This window comes from Carassius auratus, chromosome 30, assembly GCF_003368295.1.
Source record: "Carassius auratus strain Wakin chromosome 30, ASM336829v1, whole genome shotgun sequence".
NCBI lineage: Eukaryota > Metazoa > Chordata > Actinopteri > Cypriniformes > Cyprinidae > Carassius > Carassius auratus.
Window position 1 is genome coordinate 10,152,010 of NC_039272.1, and position 27,903 is coordinate 10,179,912.

The 27,903-nt window shown below is 38.1% G+C and overlaps 1 protein-coding gene across 2 annotated transcripts; it reads right to left on the reverse strand.

The window, feature by feature from the left end:
- Positions 1-25,963, reverse strand: epg5 (ectopic P-granules autophagy protein 5 homolog (C. elegans)). Of its 2 annotated transcripts, none has more exons than XM_026211231.1 (45): positions 25,833-25,963; positions 24,924-25,042; positions 23,971-24,840; positions 23,028-23,271; positions 22,484-22,614; positions 21,638-21,745; positions 21,419-21,492; positions 21,129-21,240; positions 20,704-20,818; positions 20,169-20,319; positions 19,832-19,993; positions 19,153-19,310; positions 18,907-19,061; positions 18,680-18,820; positions 18,341-18,502; positions 17,996-18,118; positions 17,438-17,703; positions 17,152-17,292; positions 16,842-16,983; positions 15,422-15,619; positions 15,217-15,327; positions 15,006-15,128; positions 14,171-14,337; positions 13,091-13,321; positions 12,753-12,876; positions 11,603-11,750; positions 11,175-11,346; positions 9,779-9,941; positions 9,183-9,325; positions 8,947-9,103; positions 8,586-8,780; positions 8,008-8,221; positions 7,400-7,521; positions 7,102-7,309; positions 6,740-6,815; positions 6,553-6,656; positions 6,246-6,421; positions 5,419-5,598; positions 5,133-5,339; positions 4,891-5,035; positions 3,102-3,344; positions 2,655-2,874; positions 1,436-1,651; positions 1,218-1,332; positions 1-1,035 (listed from the first exon to the last, which is right to left on the reverse strand). In XM_026211231.1, the coding sequence occupies exons 2-45, from the start codon at positions 24,975-24,977 to the stop codon at positions 853-855; spliced, it is 7,650 nt and encodes a 2,549-aa protein (XP_026067016.1). In that variant the 5' UTR covers positions 24,978-25,042; positions 25,833-25,963; the 3' UTR covers positions 1-852. The 2 variants fall into 2 exon arrangements, with proteins under 2 accessions (XP_026067016.1, XP_026067015.1); XM_026211230.1 differs by having other exon boundaries at positions 5,133-5,342.
- Between the last annotated feature and the right edge of the window lie 1,940 nt (positions 25,964-27,903).

Sequence of the window (27,903 nt, forward strand, 5' to 3'; positions counted from 1 at the left end):
ACAGAAAGATTTAAAAAGAGGAAAGGGATGTGTGATGTCAACTGTGAACATTACTTAAGGGAGCATTTCTGTGAATAAGAAAAAAAGAAGAAAATAAAAGAAATAAACTAAGTGCACTTGTCAGGCAGATCACATGCTGGAGCCATTCATCTTGTTTTGTCATTGCTGTCCTCAATACAAATAATAAACGTAGTGAGAAAAATATTAGTCTCTAAAAAATCCACTTCTTCACATTGAAATGTAGATGTCCAGCCATTGTCGGTTTAAGTGCATGAGCTCCTAAAGAATGTACTTTGTAAAAAGCACATTACAAAAACATCTATTGTTGGGAAAATGAAACTGAAATCTAAAAGATTTTTGTAAATTCACCAGAATATTTGTTGTGCAAATCAATCAAAACCATGCTTTGAGGTATATTTACACTGCGACTGAATTATCATCAGGTATCACCCAAACTCCCCGCAACATGGGAGGTCTAAAACATCCTCATACATATATCATAAAATCCTCACCACTCTAAAATAAATTATGTACCGGTAAATGAATATAATATTGTAAAGAGACAGTGAACTGTGTGGAATTGTTTGTCTGAAACGCAGAAGAATTGGGATAATTTAAAGGATACATTTTAAGACAAAAGAGGGGAAACTGTGATATTATTGTGAGAAAAAAGAAATTGAGTGTAACCGGGCGTGCTTTATAACCTTGTGCAGAGTTTAAAACATGACCACTGCTTCAGTGTCTAAACCCATGATTGAATGCATGTCCTTTCCCAGAAAACACCTTCATCTCACCTGGAGTTAGGTCTGTTCTCCAGGAGGTTTTGAGTGGAATCTTGTTTTGAGGTTATAGCTAACGGATGATGTCTAGGTAATTAAGGTCAGTGTAGAGTGCATTGACTAGCAGGGTCAGAAGACTGTTGCTGTCACGCAGGACATGACCTGGGTACTTGATGAACTGAATGGCCTGGTTCACAGACACATCCAGCTCTGAATACTGCTTATTACTCGCCATTTGCTCCAGTACCAATAAGGCCTGAAAAAAGAGAGCAGTCATTCAAGATTTACTAGAAATTTGTTTGTACTATAGCAAATTGTCATCAAATATCTAAAACATATCCAGATCTAACCATCTATTTGATCAAAATTTCAATATATATTTTTTAAATTCAACATGGAAAAATTCCTAAATTCACCTAAAAACCATGAAAACTGTACCTGTTGGGCTTTAGCAGAGAGCTGCAGCTCTGTGTCTGGATGAAGACGAAGCTGATTCTCTGAGGGCGCCTGGACCAGCAAAAATGTAGACATGCTGCGCGCCACAACCCGAAACCTGAAACACAGGAAGAACAGAAATTGTGAGGCGTGCAATTCACACAATTTATCTTTCATGTCCCTTTCACTTCTGATCTGGGCAGCAAAACATCTTCTCTCACCTGTTGGAAAGTGGGGATTTCCTCCCAAGGCCTATGGCTCCCAAGATGCCTGAGTTCAGTCTTTCCTCACTGAGCTGGGCTAGATGGTTCTGGAAGGCCATTAAGGTGAGAATCAGGGAATCAAGTGCGCAGGTGTCCTCTTGATCCACCTGGATCTGCAGAAGCTCCAAGAATTTATGCCACCACAAAAACAACTTTGCCTCATCAGCTGGACCACTGCAGGAAGAGAGGCCACAAATACTCAGACAATGAGCTCTAAAAATAAAAGCAATGTTATTTACTAACTCTGCAATCCTACACTACTTCCAGTCTGGGTTTCTTTGTGCGTCCTCCAGCATTTACACTATCTTTCAAAAGTTTGGGATCCATAAGAATTTTATTTTATTTTTTACCAAAGTTTTTGTACTCATCAAGGCTGTATTTATTTGATCAAAAATACAGAAAAAAAACCCCGTTATTTCGTGAAATATATTTACAATTGCAATTTAAAACAACAGTTTCTATTTTTATATACTTAATTTATAATTTATTCCTGTGATGCAAAGCTGAATTTTCAGCATCAGTACTCCAAGTCTTCAGTGTCACATGATCCTTCAGAAATCATTCAGATATGCTGATTTATTATCAGTGCTGGAAACAGTTGTGCTGCTTCATGTTTTTTGGAACCTGTGATACTTTTTTCAGGATACGTTTATGAATATAAAATAAATAAATACTCAGCATTTATTCAAAATGGAAATCTTACATACACACTACTGTTCAAGAGTTGAGTCAGTAAATATTTTTCTTAATTAAAAAAAAAAATAATAGATACTTTTAGTCAGCAAGGATGTGTTAAATGAATGAGGGTAAAGACTTTTAATTTGAAATAAATGTTGCTCTTTTTAACTTTTTATTGATAAAAGAATCAAGACAAAAAGTATCACAGTTTCCAAAAAAAATAAAAAAATAAATATGAAGCAGCACAACTGTTTCCAGCACTGATAATAAATCAGCATAATGATTTCTGAAAGATCACATGACACTGAAGATTGGAATAATGACGCTGAAAATTCAGAAATTAATTATATTTTAAAGTATTACAAATTTACATAATATCTCACAATATTCAATTTTTTTCTGTATTTTTGATCAAATAAGCATAAGAAACTCCATTAAAAATCAAACTGATCCCAAACTTTTGAATGGCAGAGTATATGTGTGATAAAGTGTATGTTACCTAGGGAAGACCTGGCTGATCCATGTGCTGAGCAGCATTAAGGTCTTCTTCTCATTCAGGAGGGTTTGCTCCAGGTTCAGCCTCTGGAGGATGTAGACGTACAGGGTGAGATAACTGCCCAGGTTCAGGCTTTCCTGAATGAAGTCCTCAACAGTCAGTTCAGGAACCTGAAGAGAGACAAGGATGGGCCCCCAACCAGAGTATTGATCAGCACATCCACCTGAAAGAAGCACACATCATATTACTAGAAGTTGTGGACAGATTTATAAGATACTAAAACTCACTGTACTCTATAATGGCTCCATGCAAATGTTTGGATTGAGCCCAGATGTATGCTTTTATGGTCCTTACAATGTGATTAGGGAGAGGAATAATTCCTAAAGGCTTACGCAGACACACCGTTTAAAATCTGTGACTAAGCCCAGAACAAGTATGAGCTATTATTACCATCAGTGAAGTAAGAGAGAATACAGGCTTCAGTGGTTCGTGTCATATGACGCACTGAGGCCAGGCATCTGCACGCAGCGGTTAGCAGGGGGAGAACCAAAGGACCCCGAGCTCGCTTCTCCACCCAGGAGTGGAGTTTAGTCCCGAGTCCCTCCGCTGTAGACATGCCAGCTTCATTCAGCAGAGTCAGCATCTCTGCAAACAGACTGCAGGTGGCCATGTGCCGCTGCTGGGGGTCTGTCTCTGAACGGGAGAATGAGGTGCATTAAAGGTGCTGTAGGGAACTTTTGTAAAAAAAATATTTTTTACATATTTATTAAACCTGTCATTATGTCCTGACAGTAGAATATGAGACAGATAATCTGTGAAAAAAATCAAGCTCCTCTGGCTCCTCCCAGTGGTCCTATTGCCATTTGCAGAAACTCCATCGCTCCCGGTAAAAAATAACCAATCAGAGCTGCGGTCCGTAACTTTGTTTGTGTTCAAAACTTAGAAAAATGTATATAATAAGCGAGTACACCACGAATCCATTTTCCAAACCGTGTTTTTAGCCTGTCCTGAATCACTAGGGTACACTTATAATAAGTGTTTATATTCGGACTATTTTAGATTGCTTCGGGGGTACTGCGGCGGAGTAACCCAGTACCTTTGTGATTCTTCATAGACATAAACAGAGAGAAGTAGTTCCGGCTACGATGTTCTTCCGCAAGACGCAAGCAGTTCTGTTTATTAACCGCTAGAGTGTCAAAAGTTCCCGACTGCAGCTTTAAGATCATCCAAACATAAAGAGAGATACTGTTACTGCCAGTTTTGTGTTAAAGAGATTGGTCACACAAAAATGTCATTAATTACTCACCCTCTTGACATTTCAAACCAGTCGTTCCGAACACAAATTTACATATTTGATGAAATCTGAGAGCTTTATGACCTTGCATAGACAGCAACACAAGTGATATGTTGAAGGCCCAGAAACTTAGTAAGGACATCATTAAAATAGTCCATGTGACATCTGTGGGTCTACCTTTAGTGGTACTCTTGTGAAAGCATGTCGTGGAAGACTGACACAGAAGAGAAGAAATTGTTGAATAAAGCTGATATTCACTGATGACACATGGAATATATCTTTCTGGGCATTGAATGTAGTAGTTGTGTTGCTATCTATGCAGGGTCAGAAACCTCTTGGATTACATCAAAAATATCTTAATTTTTGGACTGAAGATGAACAAAGATCTCGCAGGTTTGGAACGTCATGAAGGTAAGTCATTAATTACAGAATTTTCATTTTTGTGTGAACTAATCCTTTAAGATGTTCCTACTGAAAACCAATTAAAATCAGATTCAGGTGGAGAATGAATAGTAAATACACAGGTTACTTCTCCTGCATTCAATTCAGAAATGACTGCACAAGCTGCTCTATGAAAGAATCCACCAAAGAGCAAACAACTCAATTCTTGAAATTTGTTTGCCGTGTATCCAAATAAAAAGATTACATGCTGAAATACCAGCAATCTTCTTTATTCTTATAAAGTCAAAAAAAGTGCTGAGTGTATTATAAAATCATTGATGGATTCTTTTAATCTGAAAGATTGAATCTAAAAAACAAATCGGAATTGTGTGCAGTGTGAACATAGCCTACTGAAGTGCTACTGAAACATAACACTTTTTTTGTTCTAATAAAATCAAGTGGTAAACAGAACTAAAAATTAATGTTATGCAATAATCTTGAAGGGCCTACTGAGAGACATGACAAGAAAATGAATATGAAAGAGAAATGAAACGTTCTCCTCACCAGGAGGGTTGAAAATGACAATGAACTCCAGTAATTTCTCCATTTCTGTCTCCAGAGATGCCAGACTGATGTTCCCATTTTGATCCAGAGAAGCCAGGAACTGCACCATTAAGTGAAGGAAGGCTTGACACTTTAAAGTCATGTCCTAACAGTCCCAAATCACACAACAGATACAAATCACAATGCTGTAAAAATGTAGTTTACAGTAATTTACAGTATTTGACGACAGTGTGTCATCAAACCTTGTGATGTAACATTTGTGTGGTCGTCCCAAATCCAGCAGCCATTCGAAGCAATTTGATGACGTGTTGTGAAGAAGTATCATGACTGACAACAAGGGATGCTGGGTAATGTGTGCTGACATAGCGTGTAACATTTTGATAAGAAGGAGAATCGACTAGGTGCCAAGGCAGAGAAGCTGATTGATCCAGGAGACTGAGAACAGAAGACTCCTGTAGAATTAAATCAGAGTTAATTCACTTCTAACAAGCCCTTGAAGATGGTTAGGGGAAATAGGGGAACACTCACAGGTTTGCTGAGATCCTCTTTGGCCAGAAATACCATCAGATAGAGGACAGAGACCACCATCGTCTGAGCTGAGGGGCTCAGCTGGGGGCTGAGAGAGTCGCTCAGTACACTGACCCAGTTCACCTCACACAGCAGCTCTCCAATAAACAGGAAACAACTCTTTGGGCTTCCCCGCTCCACCTGAACAATACAAAATTCAATCAATTTACTGACAACCATTTATTAAAGTCTCAGTATTTTCTTATAGAAAGTACAAGTAAAACAGAAGGATTCAAACCCACCACCTTCACCAGATTATCTGTCAGACTACCTTGGAAGTGATTAAATATATGTATGCATTGCAACCGTTCAAGTTTGGTGTCGGTAAGAAAAAAAAAAAAAAACCTTTACTGAAGGTTGCATTACATTAATCAAAAGTGACAGTAAGACTTATGTTACAAAATGTCTATTTCAAATAAATGCTATTCTTCTGAGCTTTCTTTTCATCAAAGAATCCTGAAAATATATCTCAACTGTTTCCACAAAAATATTAAGCAGTACAGATGTTTAAAATGAATGATAATAATGTATGCATGTATGTGTTTTTTAGCACCAAATCAGCATATTGGAATGATTTCTAAAAGATCATGTGACACTGAAGACTGGAGTAATGGCTGCAGAATATTCAGTTTTGTCAACACAGGAATAAATTACATTTTACAGTTATTTTACTGTCCCCAAATGTCTGGATGGTGGGGTATATAGGTCTGAAAAATGTGAAACATTCTAGAGATCCTCAACCAGACACAGGTAATATATGTGATTTAGGAGTTCTGTCAATCTCTCACATTGAAAAACTGGTTCATTAGTGTCTGATCTGGATACAGGTCCTTCCATGGCAAACGGCTGTACTCGGTGTGGTAGGTGTAAAGCAGGTACTCTGGCATCTTGGGAGAGGTGCAGGTCTCACAGTAATGCAAGAGATGAAACCACAGAGCTCCTCTTTGTCCTGGCAACAAGCGATCTGCGCCAAAAAACATTATGGATTCAAAATTACATACTGATCAAAATGGACTTTGAACTGAATATGAATTTAAACAACTGAAACATGAATCATGACATTCGTGTGTTGTCCTGTTCTCCAAGGATGTTTACCTTTGAATTTCTCATGCATAGTCTCCGTTAAGCGTGCATATAAGCTCACTAAACTCGCTGCAGCTGCGGCATCTGATTCAAGCCATGGAGAACAGCGAGGATGACTGTGTCATACACAAGAGATTCATTACTCATCTCTGTCATCAGTGTTGAAACAACCAAACTGCTGAGCCACATCAAAGCATACCTAGTGTTGTCAGTGTCAAGGACCAGAATCCACGGTTCAAACAGTTTGGCCATCTTTGCATGCAGGCTCCCAAGAGCTATATCAAGGAGAATTTCACATTAATTCATTTAATTATACAAATAGTCACTATGCAGTTATATACACTCTACTGTTCAAAAGTTTGGAGTTTATGTTTAATAAAGTAAAACAGTAATATTGTTTTAAAATAATTTATATCTGAATACAATTGTAATTTATTGCAGTTATAGTAAAGCAATTGTGGAAACTGGTAAATTTTTACTGAACATCTTACTGACCCCAAACTTTTGTCTGGACTACAAGTATTTGGTTGCTTCACATAACAGAGAAATAAAATTTTGTACCTTTGACCAGTCTTGGACTTCCTACTGGTTCTTTGCTGCAGTTGTTTAGTTCCAGATCAATGGAGTAGGTAATCAAATCTTCCCAAAACTTCTTGACTTCCTCAATGTAGGGCCCCCATTTTGAGAGGAGACCAAAGCTCCTGAAGTCCCCGTTAGACAGACGGAGCTTCAGGAAGTACTTTGAGAGCCATTCAATAGTTTCATCCACCTAGTAAAAACAAAGTGCAGTTTTAATTATCTGGTTTGAAGTATTTAAAACTAATTAGAGCATGTCAAATAAATAAGTGTTTTGCATTGCCTGTTGAGGGGAGAGCAGGATGGAGTGGGTCTTGTTTGTCTTCATCATGGGATGAAGAGAACAGCCCAGCACTCTTAGTGATGTTCTCCAACAGTCTGGACTGAGAAGCTGCTCAGAAGAGCCTGCAGGAAAGTGAACAGAATACATTTTTCTAAGCACAAATAGCTTTTTGACAATAATTCCCAAGTCCATTTGAACTTATGGCAAACCATTCATATGTAGTTTTTGGAATTTACATTTAACATTAAACAATGATTAAAAAACGTCATGCTAAACTACCACAACAGGGCAAAAGAAGGATGCATAAAAGCATTAAAAATTACTATATCAAATCCACATATAGTCAAATCTACAAAAGTTTTAGACACTATACTTTTATAAAGGCAGACATCGGACAAAGTATCTAATATTAATACCTAGATATGTCTTTTTAAAAACAAAGATTGTGACCAAAATCTTAGGTTTGTTAGTTAATGAAAATAAATGAACAATTATTCTGAGGTGATTACATGAGGTTTTCATTATGACAATTTGACATGGAACCAATCAAATCTGAAAACAAAACCTCACAATAGATGAGTTTAGGTCAGAGAGAAGAAAAGACATACTCTGCATGAGCAGACGAAGGAAGTCACTGTAGTGGTCTGGAAACTGATAAAGCAGCAGTTCTGTCCAATGCTTGGAGAAGATGTTGAAGGCCATGAGGACTTCTGGCTCAGGTTCCAGCCCACAGGTGCACAGAGCCTGATGGATTATTTCCATCAATCGGCTACGCTCAGAGAACTGAGGCTGCGTCACCGACAGCCACTGAGTCAAGTCAAACTAGAAATAGAGCAGATTATTTATTAAAAAAGTGGCAAACATGAGCTACACATTCAAAAGCAAAAAGTAGAGCAATAAGAGTCTCAGAGGGCCATGTGAAGGATCCAGTGTGAGGTGGTTGGAGAGTGCAGATTGTTTTTGTTCCCGCTATTCTGCACATTTTTTTTATTTTTTATAAAACTTCTCTGAGGATTTTGATATGGCAATATGCTAATAAGATATGACAGCACTGCTTCACATGATTATGAACAAAACAGTTCATCCTTTTCCTCAAGGAAAAAGCTAATTCTTTTTAACACATAATGCTTTCAATATCAGCCTGTATGAAAAACATTTATAGCATTATTCAATGAAGGCGAATTACTTTTGTGAGGAGCATGAATATGACATCACCACTGTCTATGTGGAGGGTGTTGACCACTTCCTGGTACAGAGAGACCAGCTCCTCAGGAGAGGCGTTTGGGGTGAAGTAGGGGGAGAGAAGGTTACACAGGTGTCTGTTGAGCAGGATGGTCTTCAGCATTTGTTTACATTCTGATCGGACATCCCGGATGAAGACCTACAGTCAAAGATACACTTTATATCATTTTAACAATTAACAATTGAGAGATGTGAATATAAAACCACAGACATAAAAAAAGTCAATTTAAATGCAAATAAATTCTGAGAAAACATCATTGCATTTTGAAATTAGTGGGTTGAGTTCACTGGGTTGAAAACCATACCTGACCGAGGATCTCTATACAGGATGTGAAAAATTGCCGGGTTGGTGGATGTCTCTGCGTATCCTCACACACAAATGCCACAATCTGATAGAAAGCAGTGATGCCCACCTTCAGTATGCCAGGGGAACTATTTAGTTTGTAAGCATTAACCAAGGCCCTAAACAAGAAAACATGATGCTCACATTTAGCGACACAAATATAGACCGTTTAGAAATTGATTTGAGCTGGGTACTGACGTAATGAAGTTCTCTGTGTGCACGGCCGCCTCTGCCAGACTTTGAGGAGGAGCTTTGATTCCATCAGCCTGTAGCTGTTTAATATCACTCTTCAGGCATTGGATCTGATTCTGCACTGGATCCAGTTTGTGCAGTCTTGAGTACTGCAGCACACAATGAGGGAGAAAGAGAGAGAACTCATAAAAATGAAGGATTTTCTAAAGGGGTTGCCAAAGTTTTTTATATTATTAAAGGGGTCATGAACTGAGAAATCTAAATTCCCTCTATCTTTTTATGTATAAGAGGACATTGTGCCATAAAAACATTCTGTAAGTTTCAAAACTCAAAACTTTCTCGTTAGGTTAAACGCAGCTTATATTGAAGCAAGTCTGCCAAAATGACAGCTTGTGGGATGTGACACTTTATGATGTAATAGTGTGGCTAAACACCACCTCCGCAGAAAAAGCTCAATGGCTGCGCCTGTTTAGCACCACCCACCGATTCATGCACGTATTGGACAAATAACAAGAGCAGCAATCATAGGTTTGCGCAGAGACCAAACAATAAACCTTATTAGATTAACTTAATTTTTAATGAAGCGCCAGGCAGATATTCACCTTTACAGTGACATGTGCGGGACCCTGGCAGGGCTGTCCACCTTTGCCACGGCACTCTAACTGCATTGAGAGTTGGTCTTCTCGGTTAATGTAGAGCTGCGGCAACACCTCCAGCAGTTCATTGTCTAGAGCGACCTGCTGTGTTTCCCGGACCGTTGCCAATCTGAGAAGAGGACACAGTTGTGATTTACAACATCATTTAGCACATACGGAGATGCCAATACAGCACTACAGCTCATCACAGAGTTTTTTTTTTTTAGAGGCATCAGTTATTTATTGCCACAGAAAACTTACTTAAAGGGGGGGTGAAATGCTATTTCATGCATACGGAGTCTTTTACACTGTTAAAGAGTTGGATTCCCATGCTAAACATGGACAACGTTTCAAAAATTAAGTTGTACGTTTGAAGGAGTATTTCTGTTCCAAAAATACCTCTTCCGGTTTGTCACAAGTTTCGGAAAGTTTTTTTCTAGTACGGCTCTGTGTGGCGTTAGATGCAGCGGAATTTCCTTATATGGGTCCTGAGGGCACGTCTGCCGGAAGAGCGCGCGCTCCCGTATAGCAGGGCACTGAGAGCACAACAGACATTCACTGATCAGAGCGAGAGCGTCGCGAAATGTCACAAAAGAAGTGTATTTTTAGTTGCCAGGGCAAGACAACCCTGCACAGATTACCAAAAACAACAGCATTAAGGGACCAGTGGATGGAGTTTATTTTTACAGAGCATCAACGGAGTTGTGCAAGTGTTTTTGTTTGTTCCCTGCATTTCGAAGATGCTTGTTTTACAAACAAGGCCCAGTTTGACGACGGATTTGCGTATCGTTTATTTCTTAAGGATGATGCAATCCCAACGAAAAAGGGCCACGATCGTGTGTTGGAACCGCAGGCCGTGAGTAAAACTGCTTCAAATATCTCTGCCTTCTTGTTAGTGCGTCCCCTCCCATGCCGAGACCCGGGTTCGAGCTCGGAGCGAGTTGTTGCTGCTGCTGCTCTCATTCAGTTTCAGCCTCTGGATCTGATTCTGGATCATAAATATACGCTGAATCTGACTGTTAGCCATGGTTTGTTTTGTCCTCACGGTGTCACAGCTTCCAAATGCTCTCAACAAAAGCCTACTGGCACTCGTGATTCTTTAGCTCCGCCCACACGTCCACACCTCCAGCCACTCGTGTTTTTCCGGGAAAAATCGGTACAGACTATCTTTCTCTTATGAATATAATAAAACTAAAGACTTTTTGGAGTTATGAAGGATGCAGTACTACTCTATAGGTACTCAAGATTAACAGGATATTGAGTGAAAACAAGCATTTCACCCTCCCTTTAACATGCACTTATGGGCTGTAAGTGAGTTCTGACATCAGTTTAACAATCAATACATGCTTACTACAAGACATACTTGGCTTGATGCTGGAGCTTAGCAAGGTCTTCCTGAATTAAGGCCGTGGAGATTTTCTCATCAGACAGACTCTCAGTGGGAATATCAGGCACTGGAGCCTTCATAGGCACAAGTATAAGCGCCCCCTGCGGGGCATCATGCTTTCTCAGATGAGTGAGAATACGCTCCCTTGCTGTAAATAAATAGATTAGGAATATTATTTAGAGTAAAAAGTAAAGTCTTTTTTTAATATATAAAACTATAATTTGAACATGCTCAAAAGGGTTTAATTTTTTACATAAATGCTATGATTTAGAAAGTCAAGCGAGCTTTTAAAAAATGTGCCTTTTAATAAAAAAAGAGCAATCCTGTTTTTATATTCTAACTGTTATAAATGTAGAGAATCCCAACATCAGGGTATGATTATCAGTGGACCGTGGGCTCAGTACCAGCCAGAGGATTGATGAAGTCAGTGAAGATGGAAGAGCTGGTGTTCTGGGAGAGTGCAGGTTCACTCTTGACCTTTGACCACAGACTGAGCACTTCCTGCAGCTCATGCTGGACTCTCTCTATGTCCACATGCTCCATCCACACCTCCTAAAGATGAAGCGACACACAGACATGGCATCAGTTCATATCTGATAAAGTTTTGTGTCAAAGATGTCATCAGTATCATCTGAAAATATGCATCTGATCAAAAAATAAAATAATGACCATCATTTTAAACAAAGGCTTATCCATATACATGACTTTTGTCAGAAAATATTTTGATGCATTTTTCCATACATTGCTAAGGGTTTAAATGACAAATGTAACCCTTCTAGCTCTTATATCTGATTAAATACCATCTCTTACATTTTAACAAGTTTCTCCACCATATCTGTTGTGGCAGAATATTTTCCAAATGTAAAAGGGAAGAGTGTGTAAAATATATATTTAAACAATAATACTACTGTTTAAAAGTACAAATGTTTGAAGTCAGTATTATTATTTTTTTTTTTTTTTTTAAATTTATACTTGTATTTAATATGAAAATAAAGACATCTTCATTGTTGCAAAATATTGATATTTCAAAATTCTTTTGAACTTTCGATTCTGGAAAATTGTATCACATTTCCACAAAAACATTAAGCAACTGTTTGACACACTGATAATAATAAGAAATGTTTGTTGAGCTCCAAATCAGCAGATTCAAATTATACTATAGGTTTATATTTACATGAAGCATATTTATATTTGAATGAAGAATCATGTGACACTGAAAACTGAAGTAGTGGTTGTAAAACATTCAACTCTGCCTTTACTGGAATTAAAGGGTTACAGTTATTAAACTATAATAATATTTTACAATAGTATGATATTTTTGATCAAACGCAGCATTGGTGAGAATATGAAATTACTTTCAAAAACATTTTAAAAAATCTTACCAACCCCAAACTTTTTAACATATAGATCTGTTAAATAGACAGCTGGACATTTTATTTTAAAATTGTAAGGGATTGTTTTAAATCACATTTCATTCAAAACAATCTACTAAATCCTTTGATGTCGACTTTTTAAAGATAAAAAGATGAGAAGAATGCACTCTGCTGGACTTACCTGCTGGCGCTGCATTATTTTGGCTAGGCGGTGGGTGTCATACTGCTTTGGCAAGGAAGGCAAGTAAATTTCTTGCTTCTGAAGGTTTTCATCATCCAACCACAAAGCAAACACAGTGAAGAGCCTGGACAACAAGAGTTAGTGTTTTCGGTTACAAATTAACCAAAAATGATCACATTGTATTTTGTGTTGAACGTGAGCATAATGCAAATTAAGAACGCAAGTACACACATCTTGAAAACAATAACAATAAAAGTTCTTTCAGATGCTTAATTCTCAATTGTATGCAATAGTCAACAGAATAATAGACGTTAGGAGAACAAAACTCTGAACGTTACCGCACGAGCTCAGTGTGCAGCTCAGGAGAGGTCATGTACTGGGTGATGTGCGTCCCTGGGGTGAGCAGACCTTCACTAGATTCACCGCTTGAGCAGGGCACTTTCAAAGCCTTGCTTGCAGCATGATGGAAGTCAGACACTTCAACAAGCCGCTGTCTCAGGATCTTTAACAAGGATACATGGGCCGCACTATGGAAGTAACGCCTTCCAATACAACCTTTCACCTCCAGCCTGATGGTGCGAAATAAAAATACGAATAAATAAATCAGACACAAAGGTTTAGAAATACACATGATCAAACTAACTGCGGTCCCGCTCATACAGTTCACAAATATTATACTGTACGCAATATACAGGGCAAAATAAACATTAATGTAGTCATTACTGCAAAATAAACCTTGAGTGGGTCATCAGGACCCTGAAACACAGCATTATCCCCAAAATTAAGTATTTCAGAGTAATGTAATAAAAACTGATATTGTGCGGATACAAAAATAATAATATACTGACAAACACAGGACATGAAATGCATCTGACATAATGTTGAACACATCAGAGAACAGAACATAGAAGTTGTGTAAGTCAAAGAGCTGGAACATCTTGTGAGTCATCAGCACTGCTACATAAAGCTTAGAGTAAATCTGGTGAAACATGATATGAGTGAAAGCATCAATAAGAAAGGAGTACAAAAAGGGAAATGAGGGGGCGAGAGAAAAAAAGAGGAACAGGGTGAACATTTTCACTGGAATATAGCATGTACAAAATGTACTTTGAATACAGAAAGCATTATGTAACAACTGCATTTTAGTGAATTGAAATAGCATGATAATATATCTAAAAGGTTTAGTGAATTGAAATAGCATGATAATATATCTAAAAGGTTTAGTGAATTGAAATAGCATGATAATATATCTAAAAGGTTTAGTGAATTGAAATAGCATGATAATATATCTAAAAGGTTTAGTGAATTGAAATAGCATGATAATATATCTAAAAGGTTTTTAAATCTTTTTTTTTTAAGAAGCCAGATAAAACCACAATAACAAGCCAAATAACACTGAATGCTTTTGTTTAACGCACCCAAACTCTGGTCCAGGTTGACGGAGGTAAAGTTGGAAAAATTTCTGCCACACCAAAGGCAGGAGTGGATGATCTGCAGGGGTAGCTAAAGCTTGTTGAGCCCAGCGATATATCATCAGTCTCTGTAGGGACGGGACGACCTCAAGCTTAAGACGCACCTGGGCTTTCTGACAAACCCAAGAAAAAAAAAAAGAAAAAATCAGGTACATTTATTGTACTAGAAATGTATGAAAACATGTACAGGTACCCAAACCTTTGAACCAATTATTTTCTATTATCTTTTCATGATTAATGGATACATTAATATTTTTTGTAATCTTTAAAATTACTTAATTCAAAATATCACCAATAAGACAAAATAAATAGCCTCTAATCTCCTTTAATTCAGGAGCTACTTTTTGAGAGCTACCAAAGTTATACAGTACTTAAATCTCTTAAATATGTATCAGTCCAAACTGTTATACACAGCGTTGTTAAAATGTGCAGGAAATATTAACAAAGTACTGATACACACTCTGAAATAATTATATCAAGTTTTGTGACAAAAGCCAAGAAATAAATTTAGCATCACTATGCACGTCTTGTTTGCATAAACAGTGAAACATGAAAAAATCTAAAATATTCATAACATGTTATCTAGTGACATGAACTACATAATCAAATAAAGTTTTGACCATTTTTAAAAATAAAATTATAACATATCAGCCTTTAAATCTTATATATAAATCTTTATATATATTTTACATTCCCTGATAATTTCAGGTGTGTTCAAAATGTTCTCTTTGATGTGACGGCACATGATAATTGTACTGAGTACATTCAGAATGAAGTGTACCTTCAGAGCCTGATCCGGTGTGTGCGCAGGGTTGGAGAGGAGCTCATGCTCCACACAGCGTCGCAACTGAGAGTCTTCCTCGAACATTGTCTCCATGTTGAGGACCAACCAAGCAAACCACACCTTGAGACAAAATAAGACACAGAGAGGGAAATTATGACTGAAAGTAATCAGATCTAGATGAGCTGTTTAAACAATAACTATCACATACCTCTCCTGTGAGAGAACTGCCCTCAATGAAGGATGGAGTGATATTTCCTGCCACTATCCATCCCATAAGAGATGACAGCAAACCTTTGTCTCCATGGAAACCTAAAGCACTCTAAAAGGCAAATCCAAAAACACATAAAAACATTTCTAAGTAGTTCACTTTAAGCCATTGGTTAAAAGAAGTAACAAATCCAAGAGTAGAAAACCTTATGTTGTTGGTAGAGAATTTTCTGGAGACATTCCTCTTGTTGGTGAAGAAATGCAGCGCGGCACAGGTGGTCCAGAAGGAAGAGAACAGCTTTGTCTCGATACCAGAGGTTCTGTTCGGTCAAAACCTGCAGCCAGAACTCAAGGACAGCCACTGCACCAACACGCCCGGGCCTGGAGCTCTCCAGAATATGAGCCTGAAGGACAGGAAGATCGTTCCATCATCTTAAAAACCTTACCATTTTTCTTCAGTTCAGGTTTTAGTTTAAAGGTTTTGTATTTAAATGTATTTATTATTATTTTATGTATACACGTATGAAGAAAGATTTATTTTTTACATTTAACCTTTTAAATGTCACCCCGTCCCGTATACGGGACGCCTACGTTGACTATACTATATTACAATCAAATCTAATCTAATCTTGACAAACTATATATCGTTGGAAAGGTCTAAGACTCCCAAATATATATTGTACCAATATTTTTTGTTAAAAATTATGTAGGAAAAGTAATAGATGAATTTATGAAAAGAGTGCACCCTCAGAAATCTACATTACAAAAGGAGCTTTGACCTTTGTTTAAAAAAAAAGACTTCCTCGTTGTCTTTTTCTCTATCACATTTTAGAAATCATCAGAAGTTATATATCACTTGAAAACATAAAATCTCAAAATTCATCCTTCAAAACCCATTTTAAAATCAGACATTGCATTACCATGTAAATGGTACATCAAAATCATGTTACAAAATATTTTCAGTCATGAATTACAAAAATTTATGTTTGTATCATGCACATTTCCATGCACATGTCTATCTTCAAAAATGTGAGTGACAGTTAACAGGTTAAAAAATGTTCAGCAAGGATAAATTGATCAAAAGTGACCATTTATGATGTTAAAAAACACTTTTTTTTTTTTTTTTTTTAACAAATGCTGTTCTTTGGAATTTTCTGTAAAAAATTGTAAAATGCATATTAGCATATTCTGTATCAAATGCCCAGTATATATATGTGACCCTGGAGCAAAAACCAATCCTACCTAACACAGGTATATTTCTAGCAATAGCCAAAAATACATTGTTTGGGTCAAAATTACAGATTTTCATTTTTTTCCAAAAATCATTAGGATATTAACTAAAGATCATGTTCCATGAAGATATTTTGTAAATTTCCTACCATAAATATATAAAAACTAAAATTTTTGATTAGTAATATGCATTGCTAAGAACTTAATTTGTAACTTTAAATGCGATTTTCTAAATATTTTAAAATTCAGATTTTTTTACACCCTCAGATTCCAGATTTTCAAATAGCTGTAACTCGGTCATACTGTCCTAGCCTAACAAACCATGCATCAATGGAAAGCTTGTTTATTCGGCTTTAAATCTCAATTTAACACATTTAACACATTTTAAAATCCCACCTGGATCACACTGTTGAGGAGTTTGATGTTCTCACATGTAGAGGTGCCAATCAGATGCTGGGTCACCTTCTGTGTGACCTGCTGCGCCACACCTTGTGTCCCACTATCCTGCTGCAAGAAGAGCTGGACACAGCTCAGAAACCTGATTAACATTGGGAGAGGAGCATTAGTATTGCTTACATACCTACAACAACATAGTTAATCATTATTTATTCTGTTAATAAATAAAGAAAGAAAACATTTCAAGGATGGTGTAATATCTAACAAAAAGTGATAAATATATGACAATATAAAAATAAATGTTCTTAACTGTTCATTTTTGAGCAGGTAGAACTGGCAGTGGTAGACCAGAGGAAGAATGTTTTCCAGTATGTGCACTACAGCTTTGAGATGACGGGACTGAACCAGAGTCTTCAGAAGAGATATTCCATCACTGCAGAACTTCTCCAAACTGTCAAATGCAAAACATTGAAAATGAATTCATGTCACTAAATTTGGATTTTCATCCAGTTTGGAGCATCACTGCTGATGAATCAGTCAGTCTGTGGTCAGTGTGCTTCATCTATTAGAATCAAAAGAGTGTATTGATTCCAAACCTGTGCCCGATGCTGGTTATGTCAATAGCCAGAAAACAGCCGATGGGGATATCTGCTTTGACTGCTTTAAACACTGGGTGCATGGTGGGAGAGTCTGTGATCTCAGGCACACTGGGAGCGCTGGAGGAAGGAAGAGGGCACCAGGCATCCTGAGGACTTATTTCATTGACATGGAGCTTTAACCTAAGAACCAGATCCCAGGCCCACTGGTTAAAAGAGGACTCTGGAGTCTGGGCGAGCCGCACCACATTAGCCAGGTAAGACACCTGCAGAGAGTTATCACGCAGAAAATGTCAGCTGATAACTTTACAAATGGCACTAAGCAGAAAATGTTCTTTCTTTGAGGAAACTTGTTGAATAGTAAGGGGCTGATCAAACTTTTGGCAATTATTTCTGCTGATGAATGGGGGTGAAACTAGGCCTTTTACATAGATTAATATAGTCTGTATTAGCGTCATTCTGCATTAACCCCAATATCAACACACACACACACACACACACATAAAAACAAAGCCTTCTCAATGCTGATGACAATCAATGTCACTATGTGAATTATACCTGCTTGATGCCTTCTGAGAGGATTCCACCATATGGTTTGTCTGTGAGAAATTTTTGATATGCCTCAATCACCAAAAGTGCGACTTCACTGTGCAAAGATGATGGTAAAATGAGGCAACCATTCTGTTCGTGAGAGAAAAAAGTTGTACGTCTTATATACACAACACTTAAAAAAAAAAGCTAATTTAATAGTCAGATTAACCACACAAAGAATACGTTTGTATCAGGCCTATCAATGACTCGACAGAGAATATCACGATTTAGCACAAAAGTACACTATCCATGGACACATCTATTAGATAATAAACCAGCGCTTATCTTTTCATATTGATTACTGAGACTCACAGGCTGAAATCCCCAGTTGAGACCCTCTAGTATGATGCAGGCTAATCTGTTCTCCACAGCAGTGAGGCTGAAGTTTAACAGCCAATCTCGGATCAACCCCACCTCAGCTCGAGCTGGCATCCACAAGTGCAGGGGCAACTCCTTGAAAAGGTACAGTGATACCTGGAGAGAGAATTATAATTAGGGTAAATAACAGAAGGTAACAGTATTTGTCTGGAAAACCCCCCCATCATTCAAAGACATTTTTGTGGCAGATGAGTTAAACAGACAATACAAAAAAAGCGGCTTTAGAAGTCAATATATTAATTATTTTATGATTGAAAATAATAGTTCGCTCACCATGCCCACTTTCTCTATGGTCTTTCTCAGTCTCTCCAACAGCACAGAGATGATGTGAGGGTGGGCAGTCGCTATAGCAGCAAGCAACTCACGCCCAACTTTAGAAAAGATTTCACGGGTGGTGATACTAACATAGGACACCTTTAAGGAAAGAGTAATCAAACATTTACTGCACTTAAAATGCCTGGATTATGTTATGATTAGATTCATCATAAAGGTCAAGTCACCTCGTAAATCTCAAGCACTATGTTCTTGACAAATTCAGGGTCTACGTCGGTACGTCTGGGCTGGGCCATATGTGCAAATGCTGTCAACAGGCAGATTCCATCGGAGCTGTTGATCTCTGAGAGCCAGCACTGAAACTTCTCCTGATGACTCGGTTCTGGGCATACATAAAGTCAGCAAGGTTGAGAACCAGCGCTCTAAACTATTCTTTTTGTGTTAACCTGCATTAGATGTGCTTGGTGTCTCACCTCGGAGCCCCTGGATACAGTCCTCATCACTCAGGCTACAGCTTAGCTTCTCCAGACCGTCCATCTCTGCACACTGCATAATGTAGAAGATCTTCCACAGCATGGAGCTGGATAATGTGCCATACGGCATCTCAGACATGAACAGCCATATGCCCAGTCTGTGAATCAATAAAGAGTTAGTTAAACAGACACAGCTTCAGAAAGAGAGGTGTATAGTAAGGTCAATCTTTTATTGACAGCAAACAAATTAATATGGCGAGAGATGAAGTAATGGAATCAAGGCACAATTTAGGCCAGATGTGAACCTACTTCTCCTTTGTAGGCACCAAAGCTTAAAGGGATACTCCACCCCAAAATGAAAATGTAGTCATTGATCACTAACTCTCATGTCATTCCAAACCCATAAAAGCTTTTGGACTATTCTGATGATGTCTTTCGTACTTTACTAAACCTTGACAGTGTATTTTACTTGGCAGTCAATGGGACAGTCACAAGCCTCCCGGTTTTCATCCAAAATATCTTAAATTGTGTTCCAAAGACGAAGAAAGCTTTTATGGGTTTTGAGCGACATGGAGGCAAGTCATTAATGAAAAAATTGTAATTTTGGGGTGGAGTATCCCTTTAATGTCTGGAGCAAGTTCACTTATAGTTAGGGCCCAGCTTTGGAATGGCTCTATACCTCTTGGCCTTGAGCACATGAAGCACCGCTCTCAGGAAGAGATGGTCAAACTCCACCTGCAGCTTCTCCATTGAAAAAGACTGTTCCTGCATTGTGGTTCTGCTCACACCTGTCAGGCTGATGTACTGCGCCCAGTGGTCACTCACATAACAGAGCGTCATCCTAGAACAAGGAGAGAAAACACATTCAAGGTCTAAATTATTGGTCGGTTTAAATATGGCTTAAAACCTACCGAAATGCTTCTAATGATGTAAGAAAAAAAATACATCTGTAGTTTGTCAGGATTTCTTATAGTATGACAAATTCTTAAATGAAAAAGCTTAATAAGCTCACAAACCTGATCATGTGACCAATTCTTTTCACAAATTGGCGATAACGTGCTCTGTTGTAAGTCTGCAAACCGACAGCGAGCAGTTCGACCAGTGAAGAAGCAAATGCAAATATCTTCATCATCTTTTGACTGGTGGTGGCTTGAGGCTGATAGTCACCTATTAGTAAGAGTGACATTTAACAAGTCAACTCATTAGAAACAGTATAAAATGTCAACTTTAATATACCTGTACAAATAACTGTTCTAAAGGTTTAGGGAATATGCCTTTTTAAGCTTTTTTTCCATTTAGGATGCCTATTCACTTTCTTTTACAGACAGAAATGGCCAGTACATTTTTCAGCATTTCATCATTTGCATTCTACTGAAAATGTCACACAAGGGTGAGTAATTGATGACAGAACTTGCCTTTCTGGGGGAACTAACCCTTTAATAACAGGTGAATACTATACAATCTACTGAACAGTAAATAAGGAGAACCAGATGTACAGTAAACATTGCATGGCTGTCTCAGCTCATTTAGCAGCCATAATGACAGTCTCACCTTTAGAGCAGATTCCCAGTAAGTGTTTGAACAGCTCATCGAAGGGAAACTGAGAGAACAGAGAAACCAGATCATCTTCAGACAGCAGCATCCAGCTTGTTTCTGGGTCTTCATCCTGAGAAAGTTCACAAGAGTGTTACAGTATGCATTCACATGGGACTATGGTGTACAATCATAACAACCACAACAAAGGTTTTGTTGGTGGTTACATAAGACACAAAATACTGACACTTTTGGTCTGCTGAAGTCACAAGTCAAACCTAAAAGATAACAATGCCTCAAAACAGCAGGCTGGGAAGTTTAATCAGAAGTTTACACAATAATATAACTGATTCGTGCATTGAGGTCTGAGGCCATTAGAATTAGTTTTTTTTTTAAAAGCTTCTGTTTTTCCATTTTCATTATTTCATCTGAATACCCCTCACCTCCTCTCCCCCCTCATCCACTAGAGTCCAGTTACCAGATGCAGGCCCTGTAAGACTGTTGTTGCCCTTTGCTTCACTGGGCTTCATGTGTCCCAGGAAGTCTGCACGATGCCTGCATGTCACACACACAACTCCATATGGAATGAAAGCCAAAATGCCATTGTCTCCAGTTCATGCTTTTAGTTATAACCGGTTTAAATCAAGTTAGAGTCAATTCTGATAATATAAACAACTATACAGAAAATAATCAATCAATCATGAGCTCAGTTTCCAGTAAAGCTAATCTTTACCTCGCCGGAGACATGAGGATAGCCAGGGCCTGCATGAAATGATACACTCCAGACGGGTTATCCAATACTTTGATCTATGGAAGGAAAGCTGATTCAGTGACTATTATAAGACAAGCAGATATCTGAGATTTTTTTAAACATACATTTTTAAATTTCCCTGTTAACATTTACTATTGTTTCAGCTCATGAGAGACACATTTTCAGGCACTGCTTCAGTACCTGTAGGAATGGCACAGCCCATTTCCCCACACCTGCCGGGCAGCAGAGCAGGTGATTCAGGACGAACAGATGATCTCCTGTAGAACCGACCTGATGCAGCACAGACACCTGGATGGAGGAAAGCAGATCTTTTAAACTAGATCCTTTTTTCTCTATAATAATGTATTAATATTGCAAACTTAGCTTGCATTAAATAAATTAACATCAGAATAGAATATTTACAATATCTAAAGCATAAAAATACAAGAATGTGTTTGCAGATATTTAAGAAACATGCAAAGTTAATATATTTGTTTATCTGAAAAACAATGCTTTATTAGATTATTATCCTTTGAAAATGTGCGTTCTGGGCCGGAATGTCCCTCTCTGTTTTGGTTTGTGAAATCCAGCCACTCTCAGTTTACCCAATTGTATTACGCCACCCCGGTTTGCGAGTTGGCTGGAAAACACAGCGCATTTCATTCATTCATGGAAGCTGGCAAGCAAAAGGAGTAAGAGGGGAAAATCGGGCAAACTGTGTGTGTGTGTCAAGTCTGAGGAGGAAGGACTGGATGAAAAAAAACCCTCTCCAATAGTCTGACTTTGGACTGCAATACCTAGTTCAACCACTGGGAACCACTGTCAATCCTACATAAAGCACCTTTAACTAAGGCGGTGTTTATTCATTTGATCGAAAATACAGTAAAAAACTTCTACTATTGGGAAAATATTAATACATTTTAAAATAGCGGTTTTCTATTTTTATATATAAAATAATTAGTTCATATTTTCTTATATATTTTGATCTCACGTTATCTTTAAAATTGCAATTTCTCTATCCATTAGCTGGTTATTGGGGGTCTTTACCAGCCTCTGAAGCCAGAGATGTATGTCAGCCTGAAACTGAGAATCATCAAGGATCCGTCGGGTGAAGATGAACAGCACACTGATGCTCTCCTTTAGCGGTTGCAAAGAAGAGGGCTGAGACTTTGGACTCACTGAGAAATTCAATACAAAAACCACACCAAAATCAATAGACAGCATGACATTCAAAATTACACAACAGAATTACCTTTAGCGGTAATCCTATCCAGTTTTAACTATCAGTGTGACCAGAATAAATAACACAAATGTAATACAGTTGTCAGTTTTGGTCCAGTCTTTGGTTAAAAGTGGCTTCTGTATACACAAACACAGAACAATCTAAATCCAGTGAGTACTGAATTTTATTTGTTTCATTATTTAAATTAATTTTTTTTACATTTGACAGAGTTTAGTGTTTTGTCAGACCAAACAACCAGTGTAATATATGAAAGTATTTCTGACAGTCATTGTACTCATTAGCAACAGTGTAAACTAGACTGGATGCAAAACATAAATAATTGGGATAGACTCGTCAGTTTGAACTTGCCTGTGCTTGTATCTTGCACAGCCACACTCTTGGTGGTGGGGTTACTGCTGAGCAAGCGGTAGAGATAAGACTCCACTTGTAGTCGGGACAAGATGGAGGTGTATGAGTGCAGGGCCACTGTCTGATGGAGAATTTCTGCTTTTGCAGAAAACAGATGCTTCAGCTCAGTTAATGCTGCCTCGTTCATTGTCACCTGCTGGTAGCAGTGGTAGCCAGACACCTTGGCCTGGTCCGCACATACACCCTGTAAAACAAAAAGGTGTATTTGTGATGAATAAAATAGACCAATGCAATGCATTTTTATGGTAAAGACATGGTGTAACAGCTGGGTTTACAGTTTTGACAAGGACATACTATAAAACTTTAATAGACTAGAGATCACGCTACTAAATGTCAGCACACACAAACAAACAAAACAAAACAGCTGATCCGGGTTATGCATTATTCACCAGTTTCTAATCAATTTCAAAGAAATTAATATTGTTTCAACTACTGAAGAAGCAATGTTTAAAAAAATACATTTTTTTAAAATACTGTCTAGACACTTCTACAGTTCACAGGTTTTATTAGAACTACAGCGGTAGTCAAAAGTTTACATCCCCCTTTCAAAATCTGCACAATATTAATTCTTTTAACAAAATAAGAGGGATCAATACAAAACACATGTTATTGTTTATTTAATACTGTCCTGAATAAGATATGTAAAACAAAAGATGTATATATAGTCCATAGATAGATAGATAGATAGATAGATAGATAGATAGATAGATAGATAGATAGATAGATAGATAGATAGATAGAAATAAAATAGATATTATGATACGAAGACAGAAGCAAGGGAAAAGACAGATAAAAGCCCACATAAAAAGGCATAGGAGACAAAGCCCAACAGATAAAAAAGAACAGAAAGACAGATAGACAGATACACACAGGAATGACAAACCTGCAATGAAATCCTTTCATCCTTGAAGCTCCACAGGCGATTCTGCACATTTTTGCAGTCTGAATTAGCAGCCTGCAGTTCGGTCTGGGCCTGCGTCAGCTGCTTGCGGCACCTCCAGTAGCTCAGCAGCAGCTCATACAGCTCATGTCCTTCTTGGTGGGCCAGACTCTGGAACTCCACTTCATGAATCTCCACGTTTTCCAACCAGGACCCGGGCTCCCATGTACGTAGCTGCTCGCTAGTGAAGGGCTTCACAGACTGGCAGGTCCTGGGCAGCTCTGGGTAAAGCCTCTCCCTGGGTGTCTCCACGTCAGCGACCTCCACAGGGACCAAGCTGGGCGGGGAGGACACCTGGGAAGCCAGAGACAGAACAGCTGGAGCTACTTGTCCCTCAGAAGCCACTGTCATACATGATGCATCTAACAGTCCATAGGTGATAGAGTACGAGTCCTCTGAAAGCTGAGGCTCAGAGCAGGAAGCTGGGATGGATGGATATATAGAAGGGACACAAATTGGCTCAATTTTAGCACTAAGAGTTTTGGGATCACTTTGAAAGGACTGAACTGGTGCCAAAGCTTGGTCCACCAGAGGTGCCGTGTCTTGTGATGACATTTTATGCTCTTCATTGCAATATGGTTCCTTCACTATTTCAGTTGTATCTGACAAGAGGACTTGGTCTTGATCCTTTTCAGCTTTGTCATTATGCTCTAGTGAAGTTTGAGTGGTGTGTGTTTTCGGATCAGGAGCTTGAGGCACATGAGAAAGGCTAAGGGGGACATCAGTGAACTCAGAAGCAGGCACAGGCTCATTAACTGCTGTTGAAGGTGCTGAAGGCTGTCTAACACTCTCTGCCTGACTCTCCTTTTCGACCTGTTAATGAAGCACAACTTTATTCAGGATTATGAGAAATTTGCATCTTTAATGAAGATTTACAGTACATTGGTGAGTTTTACCTGTGGCTTCCTACTGGTTTTGGACTTTGACTTTTTGGGTCTCACAGCCTCCATCTCTAAAGAAGTATCCACATTATAAGTTATAAAATTACTCCACTTCTCTAGATCCACATGGAACCCTGGAACACACACACGTCTTGAAGCTTTAAAGGATAGATGCTAAAACAAAAGAACACAAAATGAGGTGCTTTGCAGAATAATAGTCTTAGGTATTTTTCACTTTCATATGGAAAAAGGATGCAATGAAAGTGAAAGGTAACGAAGACTATCATTGCTCAACATTCAGCAGCATCATTTTTGTATTTTACTTAAGAAAGAATGTCATATGGGTTTGTAACAACATTCTATTGGCACTACAATCACCTACGACAGACAAGACAGACAGACAGACAGACAGAGAGAGAGACAGACAGATAGATGTCTCACTTAAGAAAGTCACATGGGTTTGTAACAACATATAGATGAGTAAATTATCACATAAAACAATAACATTCATATGGCAACAGAAAACAAACCAAAAAGGTAAACACACAGCTGAAATTCTTCCGGTAAGCATAGATATGTATACATATAGAGATATCCATATACATATTTATGGAGGTAAGATCTTCCAGCTTGTAAACAACTGAAGTCTACTGACAGCAACAAAACATTTAAGAGCAGTTCATATCCAGCAGTTTTAACTCTCGTTCTGCTCTTAACAGTGAATAAACGAGTTGTTATTTCCACAAAAGAAACTACTATTTCAAGCAAAAAGTAAACCGATATAGCTAAGGTTACATCATAAGATTGTAGGGAGGAGCGGATCAACCCACATAACCCCTGCTAACAACGGTGATTCGCTCTCCAAAACACAACAAAATCATCTCAGAATCTCCCCGGTGTGAAAAGAGGATAAGTATAACTCACCTAAATTATATTACGTGATATTAGTCTTTTAAACAGCAGCTGGCAGTCAGTCATAAAGCTTTAGCGGAGCTGTCAGTGCTTGATGGTTTGTTTTGTTCCTGGACGTTATCGCAATTCAGGTCACGTGTCCCTCCACCCTTCAATGGCTTGCAGGAAGGGACAAAACGCGAAGTTTTTATGTGGTACTGTGTAAAACTCTATGGTAAAACTAGATATAACATTTTACAGTGCTACTCGTAGACTTGTGAAACGGCAGATTCTGAAAACGTCTTCAACATTTTGGAGGAAACATTTTTTGAAGTTTAATAAGGTTTCATAAAATGTTGCATTAATAATACAATGCTAATTTTCAAGGGTCAAATAAATGGTTTATATATTTGATTTTATTTATTCTTCCAGATTAAGCAAATTTAACACCAAAAGTTTATATGATTTAGTTAATAGAAGTTAATTGATAAATAATCTATTACATTAGTTTTGACAGCATCCTCATTTTACAGCATTTCTACACAAGTGCCCAAAACATAACAGTACTGGAGCTTTGCAGGTCTCTCGAAGCATCTTGGTAGATGTTGCCACAGTTCTTCTGGATTGAGTCCGTCTCAGTTTGTTCTGTTTCTTCATGAAGTCTCAGACAGACTGATGATGATCAGATCAGATCTTTGTGTGGAGAACGGAGTCCTTGTGCAAACAAAAATCTCACTGGATTATTATGATTAATGGCAAAATGAATGTCTGGAAATCTAAAATATTTCCTTCTGACACACTACTATTAAAGATTGAAATGACCGACTTGAAACCATTTTTTAGCCATTAAAAATACTAGTGTTCTTATAATTTTAGCCACCACTGTATATTTGCATACTATATTCACATACAGTATTGTTCAAAATAATAGCAGTACAATGTGACTAACCAGAATAATCAAGGTTTTTCGTATATTTTTTTATTGCTACGTGGCAAACAAGTTACCAGTAGGTTCAGTAGATTCTCAGAAAACAAATGAGACCCAGCATTCATGATATGCACGCTCTTAAGGCTGTGCAATTGGGCAATTAGTTGAATTAGTTGAAAGGGGTGTGTTCAAAAAAATAGCAGTGTGGCATTCAATCACTGAGGTCATCAATTTTGTGAAGAAACAGGTGTGAATCAGGTGGCCCCTATTTAAGGATGAAGCCAACACTTGTTGAACATGCATTTGAAAGCTGAGGAAAATGGGTCGTTCAAGACATTGTTCAGAAGAACAGCGTACTTTGATTAAAAAGTTGATTAGAGAGGGGAAAACCTATAAAGAGGTGCAAAAAATGATAGGCTGTTCAGCTAAAATGATCTCCAATGCCTTAAAATGGAGAGCAAAACCAGAGAGACGTGGAAGAAAACGGAAGACAACCATCAAAATGGATAGAAGAATAACCAGAATGGCAAAGGCTCAGCCAATGATCACCTCCAGGATGATCAAAGACAGTCTGGAGTTACCTGTAAGTACTGTGACAGTTAGAAGACGTCTGTGTGAAGCTAATCTATTTTCAAGAATCCCCCGCAAAGTCCCTCTGTTAAAAAAAAGGCATGTGCAGAAGAGGTTACAATTTGCCAAAGAACACATCAACTGGCCTAAAGAGAAATGGAGGAACATTTTGTGGACTGATGAGAGTAAAATTGTTCTTTTTGGGTCCAAGGGCCACAGGCAGTTTGTGAGACGACCCCCAAACTCTGAATTCAAGCCACAGTACACAGTGAAGCATGGAGGTGCAAGCATCATGATATGGGCATGTTTCTCCTACTATGGTGTTGGGCCTATTAATCGCATACCAGGGATCATGGATCAGTTTGCATATGTTAAAATACTTGAAGAGGTCATGTTGCCCTATGCTGAAGAGGACATGCCCTTGAAATGGTTGTTTCAACAAGACAATGACCCAAAACACACTAGTAAACGGGCAAAGTCTTGGTTCCAAACCAACAAAATTAATGTTATGGAGTGGCCAGCCCAATCTCCAGACCTTAATCCAATTGAGAACTTGTGGGGTGATATCAAAAATGCTGTTTCTGAAGCAAAACCAAGAAATGTGTA